The sequence below is a fragment of the Myodes glareolus genome, chromosome 17, assembly GCF_982192425.1.
Source record: "Myodes glareolus chromosome 17, mMyoGla1.1, whole genome shotgun sequence".
Taxonomy (NCBI): domain Eukaryota; kingdom Metazoa; phylum Chordata; class Mammalia; order Rodentia; family Cricetidae; genus Myodes; species Myodes glareolus.
The window spans coordinates 12879782-12903215 of record NC_142042.1 but is presented as its reverse complement, the minus strand read 5'-3'; the positions used below and the strand labels follow the sequence as shown (position 1 = coordinate 12903215).

Sequence of the window (23434 nt, the reverse complement as noted above, 5' to 3'; positions counted from 1 at the left end):
GCTAATAGGGCAGGCTGGGCTTCTTGAGAGTTTTGATTTAGAAGAACCTAGAAGGTCTTAGAGACCTTGCTTCTAATCACAGCTGCCCTTCACTGAAGGAAGGCCTCTCATTTTGGAATCTGCTTATCAACTGTCAGTGCAAGTCATCTTTGGGGGACAGGGAGAAAAGGAACACCCCATCCACTCTGAGTTCAGCGGGGACAACCGCGGTAGGACGGCCCAGGTGAACTTGTTCCTAGGTATCCAGACTTCCTAAAAGTTAAGGTCAGAGTTCTAGCAATATGGCTGAAGCACAGACCTTGACACTAGACTGTTGGAAAAATGAATGCAGTGGGCACAGAAGCTCTGGCCCTGGTCCAGGTGTTAGCAAGGCACCGCACCTGGTTCAAGGGGAGAAGGCAATAGCCATCTTTTAGAGGTTCACCCTTGATTTTGAAGATGGTCTCCTTGATTAAACTGCCAGATGCCTGTCAGTTAGACAGAGAAAGGATTATCTCATCTGCATACCATGCCTTGGAGGGGTAAGGGCTTGGTGATACTCACCAAAAGGAAGACAACTTGGATGTTAAAGGACATTGGAACCAAATCAGCAGCTGCTTTCGGCTAGGTCAGGTTTCAAGAGTACTGGGGTCAGGCTAGATGGCAGAAAGAGCAGACTTGTCTTCAAGCACATGAATGCTGTCTTGTGAAAGATTATTTTAGAAGTGCTGTTATGCCCAGATCACTGGGTCCCCAAAAACCACCACAGAGTCTACACTTATATGTAAAAGCAAAAAGTCTTTATTCAAGCCTAACCTCGAATTCTCTGTCCGGCACAGCAGTTGAGAACAGAGATTGCCAAGCCCAGTTGGGATAGGGTTTTTGTCATTGTAGAGGTTGGGGTGAGAGGATTGCCAGGGTTCAGGATCCTGATTCGCTGACATTTGTCTAGGTGTCTTGGTAAATGGGGAACAGGGGAGTCCCAGGCTCAGGGAAATCTGGTGTTCTTATCTAATCTTATCTAGTGGTTGGAATGTGAGGTACTTACCTTTAGGTGTTGGCCCTCCCTAGGTGACATCAGTTTATGGGTTTTCCAGGAACCCAACGCTGCCTGTCCTGGCAGCTGTGCAGTCTGGACCCCACATGCGGCCAGGCTGCCCTGGGCCCCACATGGCCTGGGCCGCATTATGTGTGACCAGGCTGCCCTGGGCTGGATAGTGAAGCCTCCATGTTGAAGTTGGTCCCCTTGAACAGAGCATACCCCTGGACTATTTAAACTGTGTTGTGTGAAAGAGAAAAAACTGGGAGCTTTGTGTCACTGTGAAACAAAGAAAAGCCTCTTGAGAGAAAGAAAAGGAAGGTCAAAGAGGAGTTCCGAGGAGGAGTTCCGCAGAGGAGTTCCGCGTGGCATGTGTGCCCACAGCAAGGGCGAGGTGGCAAGGAAGTTGGCATCTTTTCCCCAAGGTCAAGGAACTTGACTGTGAAGCTGCAGGTGACATTGTGCACATTTCTATCACAGGGACGGTATGCTTGCTCCTTGCTCCTGGCAAACACATTAGATCACATTTTCTTCAGAACTGGTTGCAGTGGGAGAAGTATTCTAGGGCTAGATTTTATGTTATCTGAATTTTAGGGCAAAAGTTCCCAGCTCTGGGGGTCCCCGTGGGCTACCTTCAGCAATTGGTCCTTAAGAGAAGAATAGTGGTGAATGGTAGAAAAAGGAGATTTAATCAGATTTAATCAGTGTGGCTAGATGTGTAGTTAAAGGGATTCAGAGACCCCCCAAGTCCATCTTTGGGATCCTGACAAAAACTTTATCTAGAGGAAGAGTTGGGGGAAGGACGAGAGATTTGCAGAAGATAGCTGTCCGAGCCGAGAAGTCTCAGTTGTTTAAGGTAGTTGACAGTATTGCATGAGGTGCTTGTTCCTGCTTGAGGGGGTGCTGTCAACATCTGGGGTGATGTGATTCCTCAGCTCTGCCGTTCCTGGCATTCACGGTGACCACTGGTTTATACCAGTGACTTTCAAGAGCACCTTGGGAAGTCTGGAACAGGACTTTGTTAAAGCCCACGGTAACACGCCTCAGGCTTATCTTTGTGCCTTAAGCCTGGGGTGGGGGGTGGTTGAGATAGGTTAGGAACGCTGGTATGCTGGAAAACAAGAAAACAAGGAAGAGACACCAGTCTCTCCTTCTTTGAGCTGCCCTGTGGGCTTAAAGTATCAGGGGTTTTTTGTTGTTGTTGTTGTTTTGGTTTGGTTTCGGGATTTTTTGTTGTTGTTGTTTGTTTGTTTTTGAAAGGAGGGTTCTAGATACCATCACGTCCGTGCGTCTCCTGGATTCTTTCTTGCAGGAGGAAAGAAATACAATCTTTGTGTAATATTGAGTTACACGTGGGACGATAGATCAATTTGGAGAAAGTCAAGGCAATATGGGTGGAGACAGGCTGCCACACTGAGAACCTAGGTCCCCTGTGCCCAGTGAAGAAGAAAGTGGGGAAGTTTATGGACAATCACCCCTCACCTAATGCCCTGACCATTAAGTCCTTTCCAGCAGGTCCAGTAGAGCACTGCCCACTTTCCAGGTCCCCATGGGGGACCACGTGAGGTGTGCACCTGCTGTGGGATACACACACCTAGGCCCAGGGAGGGCGTCAGAGCTGCGAAGTCTCCAGCCTCCGTGTCCATCCCTGTTGACCCAGGCCGGGCTGCTGCAGACGCCGGGAGCGCAGGAGTAGGCGCGCGGGGCGCTGGGCCGGCGCCCCGAGCTCTGGGCATGCTCAGTGGCGCAGGCAGGGTTCCGGGCGCGAGCTGGGCTCCCGCAGCAGCACATTCATCCGCTGCCAAGAGGAGCCGCCGCCGGGCGCTCGCACGCTCGCCCGGCTCGCCTCGCAGCCTGGGAGCGCGCCGCTCTCGGGAGGACCCGGCCGCCGCGCCAAACCCCGCCACCGTCTCTCCGTGCGAGCCATGGCCGGCCTCGGCCACTCCGCCGTCTTTGGCCGGGCCACCCACGCCGTGGTGCGGGCGCTGCCCGAGTCCCTGTGTCGCCACGCGCTGAGACGTTCCCAGGGTGAAGAGGTGGATTTCGCTCGCGCCGAGCGCCAGCACCAGCTCTACGTGGACGTGCTGAGCAGCAAGCTGGGGCTGCAGGTGGTGCAGCTGCCGGCCGACGAGAGCCTGCCCGACTGCGTGTTCGTGGAGGACGTGGCCGTGGTGTGCGAGGAGACCGCCCTCATCACCCGCCCTGGGGCGCCCAGCCGCAGGAAGGAGGTAACGGGCCAGCTCCCGGGCAGGCGACGAGAGGGGCGCGGCCCGCGGACGCGCGTGGGCCCTTTCGCGCGTGGAACCGACCCCGCGGGCTCAGTTCCTAACTTCCCACGGCGGGACCCGGGCGGTGTGGTTGGGTGTGGGAGATCCAAGCCTGACAAGTTCATTGTTCACACCTCCTGGCTGTCGGGGAGCCTTCGAGGCGATCTCCACTGGACTGTGGTGACGCAGACTGGGGCAGGTGGCTGGGCTGGGGACCCATCTCGTCAGCGTTTCTCTCTTGCAAATGACCCAGTGCCAAAGACAATGCTACTCTGTTTCCTTGCCAGTGGGGATGGAGAAGGGTCCTCCAAGAGGGCAGGTGGAAACTGGGGGGAGGGTCCCCCAAGTCCTGCAGGGAGCTCCTGGCAGGGCCGGTCAGGTGACATCAGGCAGGCTCTGTGCCTAGCGACCTGGGGCGTCTGAGCGGCTGAGTTACTTTTCAGGGGTGGCAAATGAGTACCGAAGAACGCGCCTGGCAAGTGAATGTGTTTAAGGTTTTGTTAGTGAGCTGTGTTTAAGTGTGTTTGTGAATGGGCCGTGTTTGAAAAGCCGTGCTCTGTGCGGGGTGTTGGGCGTGTGCGTTTCCTTAGCAGTGGTAGTTTTTTACTAGTTCTGTAATCTTTATTCTCTCTCTCTCTCTCTCTCTCTCTCTCTCTCTCTCTCTCTCTCTCTCTCTCTCTCTGCAGTTAAGACGGCTGTTTGTTTTCTTCGAGGGGCAGGGAGGCGTTAGTGCCTGTAAGGTCGTATCTTGTGGAAATGGCTGTGACTGCTTTGAAAATAATGTAGGTTAGTGGGGGAGAGACACATAGCGTGAGATTAGATTTTAAAATGCCATCTGGCCTGGGATTCTTACCACTGTCCGGGAAGAGCCCAGGCTCAGGGTTCCCCCTCACTCTTGGCATCCAGTGGCATAACAAGGCGCAGGTGGTTTCTTTCAACCTAGAGGGATTGTTTTACCCCCTTCCTGTCAATTTGGAAATAGTTCCTAGGGTTCATGACTTAAATAGACTTATTCCACACTTGCTCTGCTTGCCCGGTGAAATCCTACAGAGTCTGAGTATGAGCTAGTCCACCTGTTTGTCATTGAGGTAATCAACGTTTCTTCCCACACTCTTGCTTACCGGAAAACCAAGAGTAACAGGCCTCTTCTCTTAGGCTGTTCTCTTTCCTCTGGTTACACCTTTCCAAACAGACCTGTGCAAACAGCTCCCACTCCCAGATTAGGCTTTAACCTAAAATGAGTGTAGCCCCAGTGGATAACTACTGATACATTCTTGCCATATGGTACGGCTGATACATTCTTGCCATATGGTAGGGCAGTACTTAAAGGGGTAAAATCAACTTCAAAAAGTGTCAAAATGGTACTCATTTGATGAGCGTCTTCATTTCATCTCTCATTGTCTCTGTATTCATTTGATTTGACTTCTGTAAGGATGCATCTCTTCGTAACATGGATAATATATTGTTCGTGTAATTAGCTTTCCAAATTTTTCTAATATAAGAGCTAGCCGTGATCATTGTCCTGGAGAGATTTTGATATTTTAGATGTCAGAATTAGATTGCATTCTTTAGTCAGCTTGGTGGCCCACACTGGCCAGAGTCAATCCTTGTGTTCTCTTTTTCTGTGTGGGGCGCTGAACCCAAGACCTTGCTCATAGTAAGTTGGCATTCTACTACTGAGCTAGAGCCCCGGCCACGGAGATCACATGGCTTAGAGATGAAGACGCTCTATCGCATTAATTCTGTACTTCTGGGGATGTGCCCTTGACTCATTCTTCCCACTCTAGAATGGGTATAAAGATTCCATAATGCCATGATGAATCTGTAAATTCACCTGAAATCCAAAGACAAGCTGTTTAGCAAATGTTGACTGTTACTGGATGTTTCATGACCAGGACGTAGTCAGCTGCCCACTGATGTCGTTAGTGGTGTTTCTGTTTCCCAGGATGACGGCAAAGCCACCCTCTTGCTTTGGGTTTCATCTTAATCTGTTCTGTGGCATGGCCTTCTGACCTCCCTACAAAGCACCTTTGCTCCTACAAGTCATCTGGGTCGCTAGGGCTAGGTGCTTCCGAGCTTGAGAGGACATGTGCAGTCATGGCTGGGCAGAATGCTTTGGAGACTAGGGCCATGCAGGGCAATGCTTGTTAATATCTCTCACAGCCTGTTGGCAGGTATGGATGCTTGGTGAATGGGTGGGTGAATGAATGAAGTGCTGAACAGCTGATAGTACCTTCAGGTCTTGATGAATGAAGTGCTGAACAGCTGATAGTACCTTCAGGTCTTGATGCTCAATGGATGGATGTGTGGATGGGTGGGTGGATGGATGGATGTGTGGATGGATGAGTGGGTGGATGGATGGATGTGTGGATGGATGAGTGGGTGAATGAATGGATGGATGGGTGAGTAGATGGATGGATGTATGGGGGGGTAGATGGATGGATGGGTGGGAGGATGGATGGATGTGTGGGTGGGTGGATGGATGGATTGTGGGTGGGTGGGTGGATGGATTGTGGGTGGGTGGATGGGTGGGTGGATGAGTGGAGGAAATGCTAACCTTCAGGTTTAGATGCTTGTTGAATGAATGAGTGAATCCATTAGTCAATGAAATGCTCAACAGACAAGTTAATGATGACCCCAGGATCCCTTTTGGATTGAGGTACACTTTTGTGTGTGAAAACCTACAGCAGCCAAGGAGTTGCATTTAAAAAAATCTCATCATTGGTATCCCTGCCCCCAGTCACTTCACTCCCCATTGCATCTTCATGCCAAGGCCAAGGTGGTTGGCGCAATGTGATCCTCTGAGCAGAGTTCTGGGGGACTTCTGTGGAGCTGGACCCTGCTTGCTTTTCCAGCTTTAGTTCCATCTTTGCATCCCTTCCTCAGAGAATGCCCCCATCACTTGGCTCAGACTCAGTTCTTTCATTCTCAGGTCCACCTTTCTGGACACACACCTCCTTCCTTTCCCCCCTTAGCTGGCTGTTCTTGGCCTGCTCTCCCCATTAATACCACTTTAGCTAACATCTATTGGGCACTTGCCATTTGCTGCAAACTGCCAGGTCTATGACACGCATTTATTTCATCAATGCTCATTCAACAGTATCACTATTGATGAAACAGAGAAAGTGATAACAGAAATCATTCAGGGTTGCAGAGTGGCCTGAACTCAGGCATGTAGCATTCTCTCTGATGCATGATTAATAAAAACTCAGAGAGAGAAATTGGGGTTCAACCTGAAGGTCAGAAAAGCAAAGCAGTCAGTCACTGGCTCTCACCTTGACCTCGGTCCGAAATGGTGATCCTGCCTCCAGGAATCTCACAATGAGACTGAGATTGAGAGCCGTCTCCTCCCGTTTTGTATTCCTCTCTAGTTCTTGGATTAAGGGCGTGCACCACTACTGCCTGGTTTCTATGGCAAGCTAGTGTGGCTATTGAGATTAAAGGTGTGTGTTATTGCTGCCTGGTCTGTAAGGCTGGCCAGTTAACGCTGAACTTCAGTTAAGCTTTATTTATTAAAATATAAATGGAACATTACTATAGTATTCCCAAGTTCTAGTCTCACTCTCTGAGATGTTAGGCATCACTTTTCCCTCCCTGAACCTGTTTTCTCCTTATGAGTGCCCTCTACCCCATCCCCCACCCTCTCCTGCCCCCCTTCTGATGTTTCTCATACCCTGTGATTGCCTGCCCACAGCTCGGTACCCTCCACTATCTTTAGGAGCAGGGATCTTGTCTACATTGTTTCAAAGCCTAATACACAAAAGATATTCAGAAAACAGTTTGATGGACAAATGTATCCATGATTGAGCCCAACTTTATTTCTCCTCCCTTATGAGGATTTTGGACTTTTTTTTTTTAAGATAGGGTCTCACATTGTAGCTCAGGCTGGTCTGCAGCTCACTATGTACCCCCAGGCTATATTCAATTGCTGACATTCCTCTTGCCTTAGCATTCCAAGTGCTGGGACTATAGGCATGATCCACCCCGCCCAGTTCTAGTGATATATTTGGTATTTTATAAGCATGCCAAGTTGGTAGAGTCCCAGACATTTCATTATGACTGTGGGTGGTTTGTAACTTTAGCCCCCGTCCTTCCCTGGTTCTTCTTGTCATTTATTATTGCTTTGTTTTTAATAAAAGTCTTGAGAAAGTACTCTTTAATCAAAGCATTGTGCTGGATTTAATGACTTTTCTTCTTTGGAAGAAAGAACCAAATTTCAGAGCTTGTCTAAGAAAACCCAGTGTTTGCCTCAGTCAGGTTCCAGTGATTGGTAGGACTTCAAATTGTGCAGGAAGCTGTAGGTTTGGTGAAGGCAACCGTATACAGGGAAGGCTGGTAACAGTATCCATTGGCAATGCTGCCTCTCCCCTAAGTTGGGATGTTTTGTAACAGGTTTAATAGTTAGGAAACAAATCAACTAGGAGACGCAGATCATGTTTCAAATTAACCTAGTGTATTGTTTTTTAAGGGAAAAGTCAACTCTTGAATGTCAAAGTCTTATGAACAACCCGTCTAAAAGCCAAACTAGGACTGGCAACAGTGTAAGGGCTGAGGGGTGTTTAATGATTAAATTTCTGTGTAGATAATGATTTCCTAAGTTCAGGGTGTACCTGAGGGTGTGTGGTGTCCCAACCTTCCCTCCACTCCTGCCCCAGCTATTTAACCATTTTCTTCCATTTCTTCTCTGAAGGATTTGAATGCCTAATAAGTGATTGACTGACAGAGCTCACTTAAGCAAAATTGTGAAATGTATTCTCTGCCCTCTCCTTCCCACTAAGAGCTCCTTTGTCCTTTCCCAGACACATGGGATAATTCCGTCCAGGAGAAAAAACACACCAATCTCTTCTCACAGACTGATAATGGCTTTAATTATTCTTTCCTCAGTCACTTTCGGTTTTATGGCCCCCTCTAGGAAGAAGACAGTGTTTAGCATGAGGTAATAAACTCCGAAGAGGAGGAGACAGGTAGGGAAATAGAGATATAAGTGGAAGGAGGGAACAATATAGAGTGTCACCTCCTCACCAAGGTTTGGGGACCATCCTGGAGGAGGAGCGGGAAGACTGCAAGAACCAGAGGTTGGGGAGGACCAGAGCTAAGGAGTGTTTTTTGAGCATCAGAGAATCACTGTGCTTGTGAGCTTGCATCTGTGGTTGCCTGCATAGGACCAAGACAGTCAACGTTCTAGCTCAGAGAAGGAAGTGTTTCATGAGTTCCCACCCCTGACTGAGGAGCTACAAGCAGTGGATGGCTTCCAGGGGATGGAGAGAGAGACAGTTTTCTTTAAGGTATGGTTCTTAGTAGATTGATCACAGTCCAGTGAATGGCCCAAACCAAGACTATGTGGACAACACTAACTGGAATCAATGGATTCCTGTATCAGAAGAAGAGTCATGGAGCCAGGGAGTTATGGAGCCGGCAAGGAGATAAAGGGAGGAATCGAAGATGAATATCATAAAAAGGCACTGTGTGAAATTCTCAAGGACTTAGTGAAATATTTTAAAAGAATGTATGTTTAGGTTGACGGTCCCTTTCTATAAGGACACTTAGATACCAGGACCTGTATGTTTTTTTCTTCCAAGATTGTGCTGAATAGCAGCAGATAACCAACGTCAAATACTTGAGTGTTTGGATCCCGAAAGATGGCGCCACCACTCTTTAAAAGTCAAGGGAATCTAGATCCGGGGAACCAGGTTAAGTAATGAGGCTGTCTTAGTTAGGGTTTCTGTTGCTGTGAAGAGACACCATGACCACAGCAACTTGTATAAAGGAAAATATTTAATTGGGGTGGCTCACTTACAGTTTCAGAGGTTCAGTCCATTACTATGGTGGGAAGCATGGCGGCATGCAGGCAGACCTGATGCTGGAGAAACAGCTGAGAGTAATATGTCTTGTAGGCAATAAGAAGTCAACTGAGACACTGGGCAATATCCTGAGCATAGGAAACCTCAAAGCCTGGCCTCCACAGTGACATACTTCCTCCAACAAGGCCATACCCACTCTAACAAAGATCTCAATAGTACCACTCCCTGTGAGATTATGGGGGCCAATTACACTCAGACTACCACAGAGACCAAAGTCACAGACAACTTATAAGTTCCAGAATTAAAATTTCCTAAAAACGTGAGAGTTGTTTGCTTGAAGTGGTTATTGCCAGTGGTTGATCCTCACAGAGCATTAAACAGACACAGAGCGACTACTTGGATTTCACTTTACCCATTAACAGCGTGTGGTCTAGCTTGGTTTTTAACTGAAGTGAATCATTTTCTTCCTTTTTCTCATAAATTAGAGCAGTTTGTTTTCATTTTAGTTAAAAAGTAATAATTTGGGCTCTAGAGAGATAACTCAACAATTGAGAGCACCCGTTCTCTTACAGAGGTCTTAGATTCAGTTTTCAGCACCCACATAGTGGCTCACAACCTCTCCGGGGATCTGACACCATCTTCTGATCTCCATCAGGCAAAACATGAATTCATACACATAAAATAAGTGGATCTATCATCATCGTCGTCATTCCCTTGAACCTCCTGCATTGCCCAGGCAGAGTTGATACCCAACTGTCTGTTGTTTGCCAGCAGAGTAGATGTTTGCTTCTTAAACACACATTTCTTCAAACTTCTGTGTGGCTTCAGGTGAGAATACTGCCCCGACCATCCTTACAAATCTCACTGGCTGTCATTGATGGGAAGGGACCACACTGGAGACCTACAGCACTGCTCTTAACAGCGAATTATCACCCCCAAATTGATTAGAACACATGTTCCTTTTCAGGGTGTCTCTTTCTCACCTTCTCTATGTGGGATTGGCAATAGCATATGAAAACTGATGTGTATCAGAGACAGAGATGTGTCCTACAGTATGACCTGTTCCTGTACAGTTGATCTCAAATGCTTTGGAAATGAAGATGGGACCTGACTTCCATTAGTGATCATTAGCTAAAAAATGCCTTTCCTGCCATGATTCTAGAAACATCAGAGGAGAGGGCAGGGAGTGGATGTTTTGCAGTTCCCAAGTGCTGGGACATTGCTTTTGCATGTATTTAAATTCTTATTAAGCTAAAATTTCTTTCCCATTAGTTTTTTTGTAGTCGTAGTAGGAACTGTTATTTAAGTCATGACTACAGAAGAATCAAAGATTTGTTGTCTTCAGCTACCTTTTTGCCATAGTGTCCTGTAATTTGGAGATGTATTTAATTCTATTTTTCCATTTGTGTGTGTGTGCACATGCACACGTGTATGCATGTTTGCAAGTGTGTGGGCATACTGTGTGAGAGTGCAAATGCATATGTGTTTACAACCACACAGAGGCTTAAGGTTTTTATCTGGAACCGTCTCAATCATTCTTCCACTTGTTCACTGTAGGCAGAGTTTTCCTGTCCGAGTAGCCGCTCCCAGAAGACAGACAAAGAGTTTTCCTGTCCAGGTAGCCGCTCCCAGAAGACAAACACGGAGAGTTAATATGAATTATAAATGCTCAGCTGGTAGCTCAGGCTTATTACTAACTAGCTCTTACAAGTATTTCTATTAATCTACATTCTGCCATGTGGTGTTACCTCTCTTGCATTGCCTGTTTCCTCTCCCCGTCTTGCTGGTGACTCCTCTGACTCTGTCCTTCTTCTTCCCAGTGTCCTTTGTCTGGTTCTCTCACCTAATCTTATCCTGTCTAGCTATTTACCAGCCAGTTTCTTTATTAAACCAATCATAGCAATATATATTCACATAGTGTAAAGGAATATTCTACATTTCCCCCTTTTTGTCTAATTAAAAAGGAAGCTTTTAACTTTAAAAAGTTAACATAGTAAATTTGTAAATTTATATACAACAAAAGAGTTATTCAGTAAGAAATACAGTTACAATATACAGTCCATTTGTATCTGGCAAATTTAGAAAAAATATGCCATTATTTATCTTTGTGAGTCTAAAATGTTATACCTACTTTACCCTTTCTCATAACTAAGGAAAACTTTAACTACTATAGAGTCTTCAACTCCATCAAAGTCCCCAGAAGGATGAGATGTTAACTACTTACAGGAACATCTGTCTGCCTGGACAGTCACCTAAAGTTCTTCTGTAACATTGGGGCATCAGTCTTTGGCCTACAGGCCTGACAGACATTTCTGAGAAACAGGGAATTTTGAAGGACTGTCCTACAAAGTCTTGGCAAAATTTGGCAGTTGCTTTTTGTGTCCTGCTAGCCCAGTTTGGATAGTTATACTGTTAGCAATTGAGACAGGGCAGTTTTTGCCCAGATGGCTAACTTTGCCATAAAGAAAGCAAACTCCATGTGGAGTTTCTTCAGTGTCCATTATCTTCTCTGAAGTAAATTGGTGCTGCCAGAAGCAGACATGTCTCACTGTCAAGAAAAGTCTTATGTTGTTAAGACATTTTAAATGCCGTATTCTGTAGGCATTTGAAGTGTTTGAATAGCATATATCTATCTAAATATATCTGTTTAACCTTGAAAACTTGCCTAATATGATTAAAAGTTTTACTATTATAGATGATTGTTAATCTGTATTTCTTAATCATAAATTACATTTTTAAATGAGCTGCATAAGCACAATACCCCAAGCAAGAGTATATAGTATAGCAAAATTAACTTTAAATTTGTGTCACTAAATCAAAATCCACACTAATGTAAAATATTTAAGATTAATAGTTATCTTTATAATTAAAGTAGATTTAATAATCTACCTTTTTTCTCATTATTTTTATATTTTATCTTTTTTTCCTTTTAGAAAGAGAACTTTGAACTAACACTTTTGTTTTTTTTTTTTACCATGACTAATAATAATTTGCAACCTACCTACCCCCAAACAAAGACAAGTATCCATAATCTGTCTTTGGGGAATATGAATATTATTTTCTCTAGACTGCTCCTGGTGTCTAGGAATGCTGGCATCTTTGGGGGAACCTTGAGAAAATCTGGATAATTGTTAAGACTTGGCTGCAGCATTTTGTGAGGTTGGATCATCTTAGCCAGCCACCTTGAAATTGTTCTGGATGCTGAACCACATGGACCACCCATTTTTATTGGTGTCTGGTTTCCTTGCTCTCAAAATACATAAACTTTTTAAAGTAGCATACATATGTGTATTAATACAAGTATAGACTATGGGTTGCACACAAGTTAGCCAAAGGTGAGTTTTGTTTTATGGCTTGAGGAGGTAAAATATATGTTATGAGTTTTGTAGGGTTTTTTTTTAGGTTTATTTCTTTATATTTGTAGTCAGAATTTTCAGGGGGTTTTCCTCTATTAAACTTGATCCATATCAACTGGAAATAAAAGCACAACCTCTCCTCCAAAGGAACATATTTTTCAACTTCCATTTTGAAGTCAAGATATTTTAAATATACATACATTGGTTTATTCTACAGCTTTCATGATGCAAATATCTCTTAGCAGTTATCACTCATTGATATTAGCAGTCAAAAAAATTAAAGACAACACAATAATATACAGGATCCATACTCTGTGTATTTCCCATCAGTACATTTTTTTTTACATTACTTTACTTTCTTTTTAAGGACTTTATCATTTTAAAACTGTATATTTTTTAATAACTGTCTATACCTTTTTTTCTCTCCCAAGCCTTTGTATATTTTTAAACACACTGTAACCCATTTAGAGGTTTTTTTCTGTCTGAATCTCTCTTTACTGGACATCTGTAACCTTTTCATCTGCAAGAGCAAAACTCCAAACCTGCCACACAGCACTGGCAGAGCTTGCATTGGCGGCTCAAGCCTGTAGGCAGTGATGGGGAGAGACCTCTCTGTAGCTCAGCCCATGTGAGAGACTGCAGGAACCCACCATGAGGCTTAGCTCATGGCATGCTGGCAACTGCCAGAAGACTCATCTTTGTGCTGCAGAAATCATGACAGACATGAAACTAGGAAGCTGTCTTTGACTTCGTTTTTTTGTGTATTTAGAACCTTCCTTGATCTTATGTGGATGTAGATGTCAGATGTTTGGGCAATATTTGTCAGTGGAGTTTTACTGTCCTGACAGCCACTCACAAATAACCAACATGGAGATTTAATATGAATTATAAATACTCAGTCAATAGCTTAGGCTTATTACTAATTAGCTCTTACAAATTAACCCATTTCTATTAATCTATGTGCTGTGCTGAGGCTCATAACTTTTGCCTTTCCTTCATATTAATCTACATTCTGTCACATGGTGTTACCTCTCTTTCATCTTGTACCTCCTGTTTCCTTTCTGTGTGTTGCTGATGACTCCCCTGACTCCGCCCTTCTTCTTCCCAGTGTCCTTAGTCCCACCTAACCTTATCCTGTCCAACTATTGGCCAGTCAGCTTCTTTATTAAACCAATCACAGCGACACATATTCACATAGTGTAAAGGAATATTCCACAGTTCACCGAGGCTGCTCTCAGACCCAGAGCTCACATGTACAATTTATCCCTCATGTCCGCTTCCTCAGGGCGTCCCCTATCTCTGCTTCGTGAAGCTAGAATTTCCAGATGCTCTGCCACACCCACTCAGGATTTGTGTGAGTTCAAGGGACCCAAACTCCTTTCTGGACAAGTGCTTTAACCACTGAGCCATCTCCCCAGTCCATGTAGGTGCTTGTTCAAAGTGGGTGTTGTTTGGCCTTCGGTTTTGTGGACCTTTTAAATAAAAGATCTGAAGTCATTCAGAAGGTTGCATTTTCTGAATGGAGTTTTACAGATTCAGTCGCTATTCATAATAACTAAAGTTGTAATGAGAGAGACTGGCCTTATTAATATTGTATATGCCCCAGTGCATTGTTGGCCCCAGGTTGTCTTTAAATATGTATTTACCATAACTGAAGCTCCCAGTCCTCCATAAAGATGATCAGTTAACCTTTAACATTAGCCCCTGTTGCTTTCCTCAAACCAAAACCAAATATTAAATCAGTTCTCAGGCTTATTTCAGGAGCAGGCGCTTTCTGTCCAAAGAGGCGAGAATAATCTCAAGCAACAAATCCTATTTCAAACTGTGTGGATCTAATGCTGCCTTAGTTTACTTTACCATTGTCAAATAACCTAATAACGCCCCTTGTCTTCCTGGAGCCAAGTACAGAGGGAGCAGCAACATAAGTCACCAGGCTTCAGACTCTTGTCTGAGCCCAGCTCACCCAAGCAGGAGCAACAAGGAACCACTTCAGCAGTGTACGAGACTAAAGAACCAAGAGCTGCAGGTTTAATATGCCGCCGACAGATCCTCGTGGTGGGTCTGACTCTGTAGACTGCACGTCAGATGGGATATTTCAGCTGCTTTGAACCCAATGGGCTCATTAGGGTGAGCTGTTATGTCAAGGAAGAGGTGTTTTGTTTATGCTGAATATATGCAAATAAGTAACCTTTGCCCTTTTGCTTTAGCTCTTTGTTCTTATATTGCTTAATAAGTAAATTTTTTTAAAAAATTGGATGGTAGTGACTATGAGTGTGACAACTGTGGAAAATCCACTTCTCTCCCGAAAGGGGCGGGATCACTGAATCAGTCATGTTTGTGTATCCAACAAGCACCCGTCTGTGTGTGCCAGAGCCAGTGTTTAAGGTTGGACAGATGCACTGGATAACATCACTGCCCTTTGTCCAGCTAGGAAAGCTGACCACTGGCAGATAGGGGGGGGTTCTATGATGGGCAGACCTCTGACAGATGGGGGATGGAGTCTATGATGGGACAGACCACTGACAGATGGGGGATGGGTTCTATGATGGGACAGACCACTGACAGATGGGGGATGGGTTCTGTGAGGGGACAGACCACTGACAGATGGGGGATGGGATCTATGATGGGACAGACCACTGACAGATGGGGGATGGGTTCTATGATGGTACAGACCACTGACAGATGGGGGATGGGATCTATGATGGGACAGACCACTGACAGGTGGGGGATGGGTTCTATGATGGGGCAGACCACCAACAGATGGGGGATGGGTTCTGTGATAGGAAGGTGGGTGATGGGTATGTTTCTGGAGTGTCTGGCCCATTCTAGGGTTCCCAGAAGAGTAGTTGTTATGTAGAAGTTAACCAGGAAAGGCAGACACAGCCTCTCCAGATGTATGAAGCACTCTGAAACAGAATGGGAGGGACAGGCCAGTGGCAAAGGGTTTCATTTGTGTTGGGAAAGACTGGAGAAAAGTCACCTTGCCAGGAACTCTCTGCTCTTGAGATTCAGGTGCTGGATCTCAAGTTCACTACCCCATCTCTAACTGCATTTTTTGTTTTGGTGTTGGAGAGATTGGCTGTCTAGAACACGGATCCTGTTTCTAAGTGTTCTTCCTTCCTTATTCTTACCAAAATGGTCTGAAGTGGTATGATTCTCCTAGGGTTCTTAGGTAGCACCTCAGGAACTCTGAAACCTATCCTGCAATGGATTCAAGCCCACCTTATGCCTGAGAGTTATTCTTCAAGTGCTATATAAACTCTAGAAAGGAATTCTTTTTTTGGTTCTACAAATTATCAGTGTATTTTTTTGCTGTTCAGTCATTTTCCTCTTTGGCCCATAATTATCCATTCTAGTATGTATCAAGCAAACCTGATCCCTGTACTGAATGCAATATTTATTAATCATGCTTACTGTGTACAAGATTATCCATGCCTGCTGTATGTAACATCACCCATGGCAATGACAAGTAAGGAAAACCTTCATTTCTATTTGATATTAAATGTGTTTTTTGTCCACAGAGCTCAGGTTAGCAGCAATCAGCATGGAACCTCATACTAAGATAAACTAGCCCACACTGGATGTGTGCAATTATGGGCCGAGATTTATACCCACTACAGTAGGTGGTGTGACAGAGAGAAATCTACTGCCCAAAACTAGGTGGATGCTAATTTTGATTTCTGAAGTGATATTAACATACAACATTCTTTTAGCTAGAAGATGCAGTGTTTTGTTTTTTTTGTTTCTTTGGGTTTTTTTTTGAAACTCAGATTGCTTTGGGGTGGGACGTGTAAGTAGAAAGGGATTGGGAAAATATACGGGGAGGTGACGATGGCTTCCATAAGGAGATGAAATTCCACGAATAAATACAAGGCTTATTCAGCCTGAGCCATTATACTTGTTTCAGTCAATTAACCTATAGTAGAAACTTGTGCCGTGCTAATGATAATCCATTATGAGATGGAGCTGCATTTACTAAATCTGCTTCAACAGCTTTATTTATTCAACCATGTACAACACAGCTGATGGGGAGATGTTCCCCATGGAAGAGGTTGAATAAAAACCAGTGACACAGCCGAAGCCCCTAGGGCCACACGATCTGCACTCTCACCCACACTTTCACACACAGTTGCCAGTTGTGTTCTGTGGCAGATGTGACAGCAATGGCCAGAGGGAAGTAGACGGCCCAGAGATACGGATGAACTTCCGGGTGGGTTTTCTGTCGCGAGCCTCTTGGCTTGCCCAGGGAATTGTTGTGAACTCTCTGTGTGTTCCATTCCTGGCTCTAGACTTCTGGTGTTGTCTCTATAATTTTACTTTTTGTCTTCTGAAACTGTGGGATGACGTTATTTTTTCTAAATAAAGACATAAAACGAGGAAATACCTGTTTGAATGTTCCCTTCCTATAGTTAGCTGTGCATGCAGAAAGATCGCTATTGGTATAATATAGGCACAATTGTATTCTAATTCCTAATGGGGTTTTGGAATAATTACCAAAATCTCAAAAGATTTCACATGTGTGACTGCCGCTGGGTTGGGTTGACCTCTCGTGGTGAACCCAAGCGTCCACCAGGCTGGCAGTGAACCCCTCCATCCAGAGTGGCCAGTCGATGTGCTTAGAACTGGATGTGGAAGAAGGTATATGTTAGTGGTAAATCTAGAAGTTATTATCCTGACATTATTTTCTTAAAAGATGAAATTAGATTGATCATGGTACAGCTGTAGAATAATACTAGAAGGCAAATATCCATTTTCTTTCCTTAAGTTTTTGATTCAGGAAGAATAATATGACTCCAATTTGACTGTGGGTCACATTTCAGGATATTTCTATTTTAATCATAGTTTCCAGTTCAAAAGGCTTATGTGAGAGATTTGAAACTCATACTCTGTTTGAAGGTAGCCACCCAATCTTTGCTCTTGATTTTGTATTTTCTAAGGCGCTCAAGGTACAGGAGTCATGTTGTTTGTATGATGTATGTATGGGGCACATGTATGTATGGGGCACATGTATGTATGTGTGGGGCACATGTAGGGGGCAGAGGACAAGATCGAGAGTCAGTTCTTGTTTTCTAGCAGTGAGTTCTGAGAGTAGGACTCGGGTAATCTAGCTTGGTGACAAGCCCCTTTACCTGCAGAGCCACCTCATCCACCCAGTTTCATCTTTTTCTGATTTCTTTTAGTGTCCTAATTCTCTATCAGAGGCCCTGGCATATTCCAGCTTCCTTTCTCTGAAAAATAGGATACTGGGAAATAGAGCGTCCTTAGAAAGACATCCCTGAATCCTCGTGTTTTTCTGTTCCTCTCACATTAAACCTCTCTACAGCACCAGGCCTCCATCTCTGACTCTTTCCAAAGACATAACCAGCTTGACCATCCCCAGAGCAGACTTTGAAGACCAGGCTCTCTGGGCTGTTTGCCCTCTTTTCTCTAGATAGCTGTTGTGTATTCTCTACTGGGTCGTGAAAGTCGGCTTAAGGGGTCATGACTAGATCTTTTAAATTTTTTTGCAATAATAGAATTAATTTTTTAAAAGTCAGCATATTATTGCAACGTGAAAAAGGTTTTATTTCCTGAAACTTGGCTTAATTTGTGTGTGTGTGTGTGTGTGTGTGTGTGTGTGTGTGTGTGTGTGTGTATACTAACAGTAAATGAAATCTATTTCTTATTCTGGTTCATGATGAAAACAAAACAGGAAAGTCCACTGCATCTCCTTCCAGGGATATTGTTCCACTCGGGCTTTCTGTGGGAATCACCGAGGGTCGTGCCTACAGGCCAGGTGGATTCTGGGGATCACAACCAACATCTCAGAAGGGTCCCCATATACACCAAGCCACTCTGGATTCTCCCTCACTTGGCTTGAGTCGTGATGGAGATGGTTTCCTTACTGTTTGAACCCTGTCCATCCACCAATGGTGAGTCCCTCATTCCATGGTGGCTTAGTGGTTATCACTGGAGAACACGAGGAGGATTCTCTCTCTCCTACTGGGCAGGTTACACTGGGTGAGCTCCTGAGTACTCTCCTGCATCTGAGCAGGCCGTCTTGCACCCTGTTTTAGAGTAGATTCTGCAGCAATTTTCATGTCGTTCTCAGATCACTGCCCAGAGGCCCAGAGGTGACTTTGAAAGGTCACTCATTTCACAGATTTCCCTTTGTATTCTCTCAGTACTGGGTGTAGAAACCCAGCCTTAGTGTACAGTGGCTCTGCAAAGCTTAGGTTTATTCTCCACCCCTCCAATAGCCGGTTTCAGCATCTGTTGACTGTGGTATCTGTTAAACGTGAGACATTAGGACTGAAGTATACAGGTAAGTACACGTGACTCTCCAGAGATGGGCTCCTATTCAGAATAGGAAGCTGGAGGACCCGGGTTCCCTTGGTAACCCCGTTCCAGCTGAGCTGCCCCCTCCTAAGAGCGGATTGGACATCCTCGCACATGCAATGCCATCCCTTAAAAGTCTTCTGAAGACTTTGATAAGATTAACAGTGGGGCAAACTCTGCGGTGATGGCTGAAGACAGACACAGCCTGTTTGTCAGGAAAGGGGCTTGGAGTTGTGCGACCTGGAGCTTCAACAAGTGGCTGGCGCTGCTGCTGTGTCCGTGTCTGTGTTTTCCCTTATCCACAGTGCCTCAGCCGTTTGCATGGCTGTGTCTCTACTCTGGATCCCACAGAAGCTTGGGGAGTAATAAGGATTTGGTTTAGTGCCTTTTCCTGTGAGTACATGTGGGAACACATACGACACAGGCCACTGGCCTCAATGCAACTGAGAGCTCAATCAGTATTCAGAGCACACTCCTCCAAACCCTGTCCAGCCCTGAGGTCACCTAATGACTGCAAACACCACAGCTATAGCAACCTTTCCCTCGGCTTGCTTTAAAACCCAGCACACACCACACACACACACACACACACACACACACACACACACACACACACATCACATACACACACCATGGTTGAACACTTTCGGAATAAGGTTGGAATAAAATCAGTTTCTCACAGCCCCTGCGTTGTAAATAACCTTTAGTGGCAATGTGGGTCATTGAAAATGCTTCGAGGAGTTCTTGAGTTCCGGTTTTTGATGCTCTGCCGAAGCCGGGAGAGGGTTTTATAAAATGAGTTGCTTTTTCACAAGCTCCTGGTACCCCACCCCATGCTGATTCCTTTCTCCGGTGTCATCCCTGCTGCGGCCTTTTCTGGACCTGGCCATAAAGAAGCTGGTCTATGCAGCTCCTTCGGCCTTTTATTCTCCCTCACCTCTCAGGCTGCTTCCTGGGACACCGTGGATTGGCCCATATACTGTGGCTCGGGGTAGTTATGTACAAATGACAAGCTTCATTTCCTAACTGGATTGCAGAGTGCTTTGAGTGGGTCACGCCAATATTTTTGTTCATTAGCAAATGAACTTGACTATGTGGCATGACAGAGTGTGCCCACTGCTCACAATATAGCCAGGGATAGCTATATTGTAAACTTCGTTATATTTTTATACATGGATGCACCTGTATGTTCCCTGTGTGCTGTAGATCACACGGTAAAGTGTATCTCTTCCTGGGATTTGTAAAGAGGTTTGAAGTCTACTTGTATAGACCCAGATAAAACTCAAACATTATCATCTTAGTCTTTGTTGTCAATCTTTGCTGTTTTAACAATGACATTTTAGTGTAGGTCAAAAAGCAGCTAAGTCGGTGGTCGCTAGGTGACTTATAAGGTAGAGATGGTTCGCAATTCAATAGGATGGTCTAAATGTCATGGTTCCAGCATGCATGTGAGGGCACTCTGCCAGCAGGGAATGGGCTCTGTGCTAATAAGAGGCCCAAGTGTACGAAAGCCAAAGAGGGAATATGATAAAAATCCAAAGCAGGATACCAGGAAGGTACCAGCTTGCTCTCTGGGCAACTAACTCGGCTAACTCTGGGCAGCTAATCTCCCATGAGATGGTCTTAATCCATTCTCGAATGTAGTGACCTAGTCACCCGTCACACAGAAACCGAGCTTCCCAACCAGGGACCACAGCACTCCCAAAGCTCTGACGGAGAGCCAGTGTTTGTTCTCCAAAGCCAGGGCATTTGCTAACTATGCCAGAGAGCAGACATGAAGACCCAGCCTATTGTTAGGGGATCAGGACTCTTAAGACATTATCAATATAAATACTATGACCACAGCTCGATGCCCACCAAGAGTCAGCTGGCCAGTTAGTGAGGACAGCGAGACATAGCCTTCTCCTGCTGAAGTCATTGTTTCTGGACAGCAGCTACCTGTCTCTGCCTCTCTTCCATTAGGCTAGCTCAGAAACGTTCACACCCAGGAGAAACAGAGAAGACTGTCACAGTCTCTAGCCATGCTTAATGTTTACTGGCAGAGGTCTAATCCAAATAATTAGACAGCTTGTAGAGGGTCTTGACCTTGACTTGTGAGCGCTGAAGGGTGATGAAAGCCAGTCTGAGCAGGAGTCCTGAGAATCTTCCTGCTCCAGGAGGGCAGCGGTGCCTTCAGGGTTAATTCTGCCCTCTGCCCTCTCATCCCTTACTCCCTTTGCATGCTCGCGCACACGCGTGCACACACACACCAGCTCTTGCTCAGCATTCCCACAGACAGTCCAGGAGAAATTCTCTGAAAAACGCATGAAAGTTAGGACTCAGATTGTCACAGATTGTGTCTGTCGTGAGATAACTGTAACCTTAAACCGCGGTTTAGCTGGTGTCACAGACCCCGGGGACAAAAGCCATGGGACAGGGAAGCAGCCCCTCAATGACCCCATGCACTTGTGTCTTGGTGAGGGACTGCGGGTGCATGTAGGGCCTAGGCCTTGTTGCGTGTGACATGCCTGGCTTAGAGTCCCCACTTCCTGAACCCCATAACTAAGTCCTTTCGTGTCTATGAAGACTTGGGTAAACCCTTGGCTCCCGACTCTTCTCTCAAACTGTGGGCTTGGAACCAGTGTTTCCTATGCTCAAAAGAGTTTGTGGAACGCATGTACTGTTGGTCCTGCTTGTGCAGTTCTGATTCTGCTCTTATTAATGTCACCTGCCCTGATGGAGGACACTATCATCCTGCTGCAGCTGCTAACCCCACAGAGACTTGTCTCTGGCCGGCTCTGACTTCGGCTCCCTCTCCTTCTGCTCCCCCCAGGCCCTCAAAGTCCAATTTTCCTTCATCCACTCTCTCATCACTACAGCCTTGGAGCCTCTCAGAGACCCTGCCTGATCCTAATGCCACCAGTCTCCCCAAAGACTCTGCCCACCAGTGCGAACCTCTTACGATTAAACACGATACTCTCTCATGCTTGGATCCAGCTCTCGGGTAACCCACCTTCCCCAGGGAGACTGTCACCCGCAGGAAGGAGTAGCAATGTCATGTCTCATGCGCAGCACTAATTTGCACCGGCCGTGTAAGTCCAGTCCGCTCAGCAGCTGGCTTGGCCGTGATCCACGCTCTGGGAGTAGTCAGTGTCTTGTTGTTAGCAGAGGAACTAAGAGGTCTCTTGGCCACTAGATCAGTTGGTCAGCCTGGTCATTTCTGCTGTTTGACCTGCCCTGGGTGACCATTCTTCCTTCCATGTGCTCAGATTGTCAACCAATCTCATTAGCTGGGTTTATATCTACTACCACCCTCTGGATCTCTAATACAAGGCCTGAAGATTGACCCCAGTTGCTGTAGAATCCTGAAACTGACTGCCAAGACCTTTGGTGCCATGTTCTGCCAGCCCTGCTCCTGCATCTGCGCAGTGAATACACTGGGCTGAACCCTAGCCTACCCTATGGTGGGTGTACCTGCCAGCCTGTGCCCTCCTGTGAGAGTCTCAGATGCCAGGCTCGATCTATTCTGGCTCATCTTCCTTTGCCCAGAGCTATGGCTCATCCCTGGCCTTGAGCTTATGAGAGTCCGGTCTACTAACTGGACTCTGAACCAGCAGGCCTTTACCTTAGATTTAACCTACTGAGTAGACCAGAGTCACATGACAGCTGAGGCCTAGGCCTTGCTTTTCCTTCTCCCTCCCACCTCTTGTGGTAGCTATCGTGTAAATGTTGTCTTCCTGACCAAGTTTAATCAAGAAACTTGGATCTCTCATTAAACTGACTTGGGTGCAATTTAGCAAAATGGCATTTGCTGATGGAAAAGCAATTTTACTGTGTTTAATTAAGCAGATTAAAATATGAACATCTCAGTTGTCAAAACTGTTATTGTAGATTTCCTGTGTTCTGTGATTTTTTTTTTGTAAAAGAGAAATTGTTCACATTATTGCCATTCCATATTGCGAAGAATGGAACAAAGGACATGGTGCAGGCTCTGGAACAGAAAGGTCAGTCGTGTGGTGGGCTGGAGTGTGGGGCTGCTCTGTGCCGGACATTCCTTCATGAGAAGACGTCAGTCACTCATGCGCCATTTCTTCTTCTGAAGGTTTGGACAGAATGCAATCAGCGGAGCTGTGCTGGCTTGTAAACACAGGTGGGCAGCGGGAGGAGGAAGGGAACACTTCACAGACCTCGCACATGAAACCTCTTCCCAGAATCTCTCACTCTTGGCAGGAGTCCCCGCTGCTCCGTGTCTCTGAGAGCGCAGCTGATTGAGAGAATTAAAGAGTGTGCCGGGGATGATAAAAGCACAGATGCTGGTTAGCCAGGGTAGCAACCTGACGTCATGGGCCTGGCTCTTCTGACAAGACGGGGAAACGAGACTGCAGCTCCCGAACATTGCTGGATGTTTACTGCTGAGTACCAAGACGGTGGGAGGTCTCCACGCCCTCCTCAGGATGATGGAAGTACAGAGGGAGACAGGAGCACGGCCATCTCCTCTGGCTGATCGCTGGGAAAGGAGAAAGTAGACTTGCCAAGAAGAAACCGTTCCAGCATTTGCATTGAGAGCAGGCCTGTGAGTTTCTAAGGAAACTCAGAGAGCAAAGGCGAGTGTAATAGTTTACATAATTCAGACTGTCTAAACCTGTAATTCTTGGTAACTGGGTTCCTGGTAACTCAGTTTGAATCTTTGGCAAG

General features: G+C 45.7%; 1 protein-coding gene across 1 annotated transcript in view; it reads left to right on the top strand.

The window, feature by feature from the left end:
• The first annotated feature begins 2822 nt into the window (after nt 1-2822).
• Ddah1 (dimethylarginine dimethylaminohydrolase 1) overlaps nt 2823-23434 on the top strand; it is a 132710-nt gene continuing 112098 nt past the window's right edge. Inside the window, exon 1 of the mRNA XM_048453667.3 lies at nt 2823-3246. Coding sequence (XP_048309624.2) covers nt 2944-3246 — 303 coding nt within the window. The 5' untranslated portion in view covers nt 2823-2943. The remainder of the gene's footprint in view (nt 3247-23434) is intronic.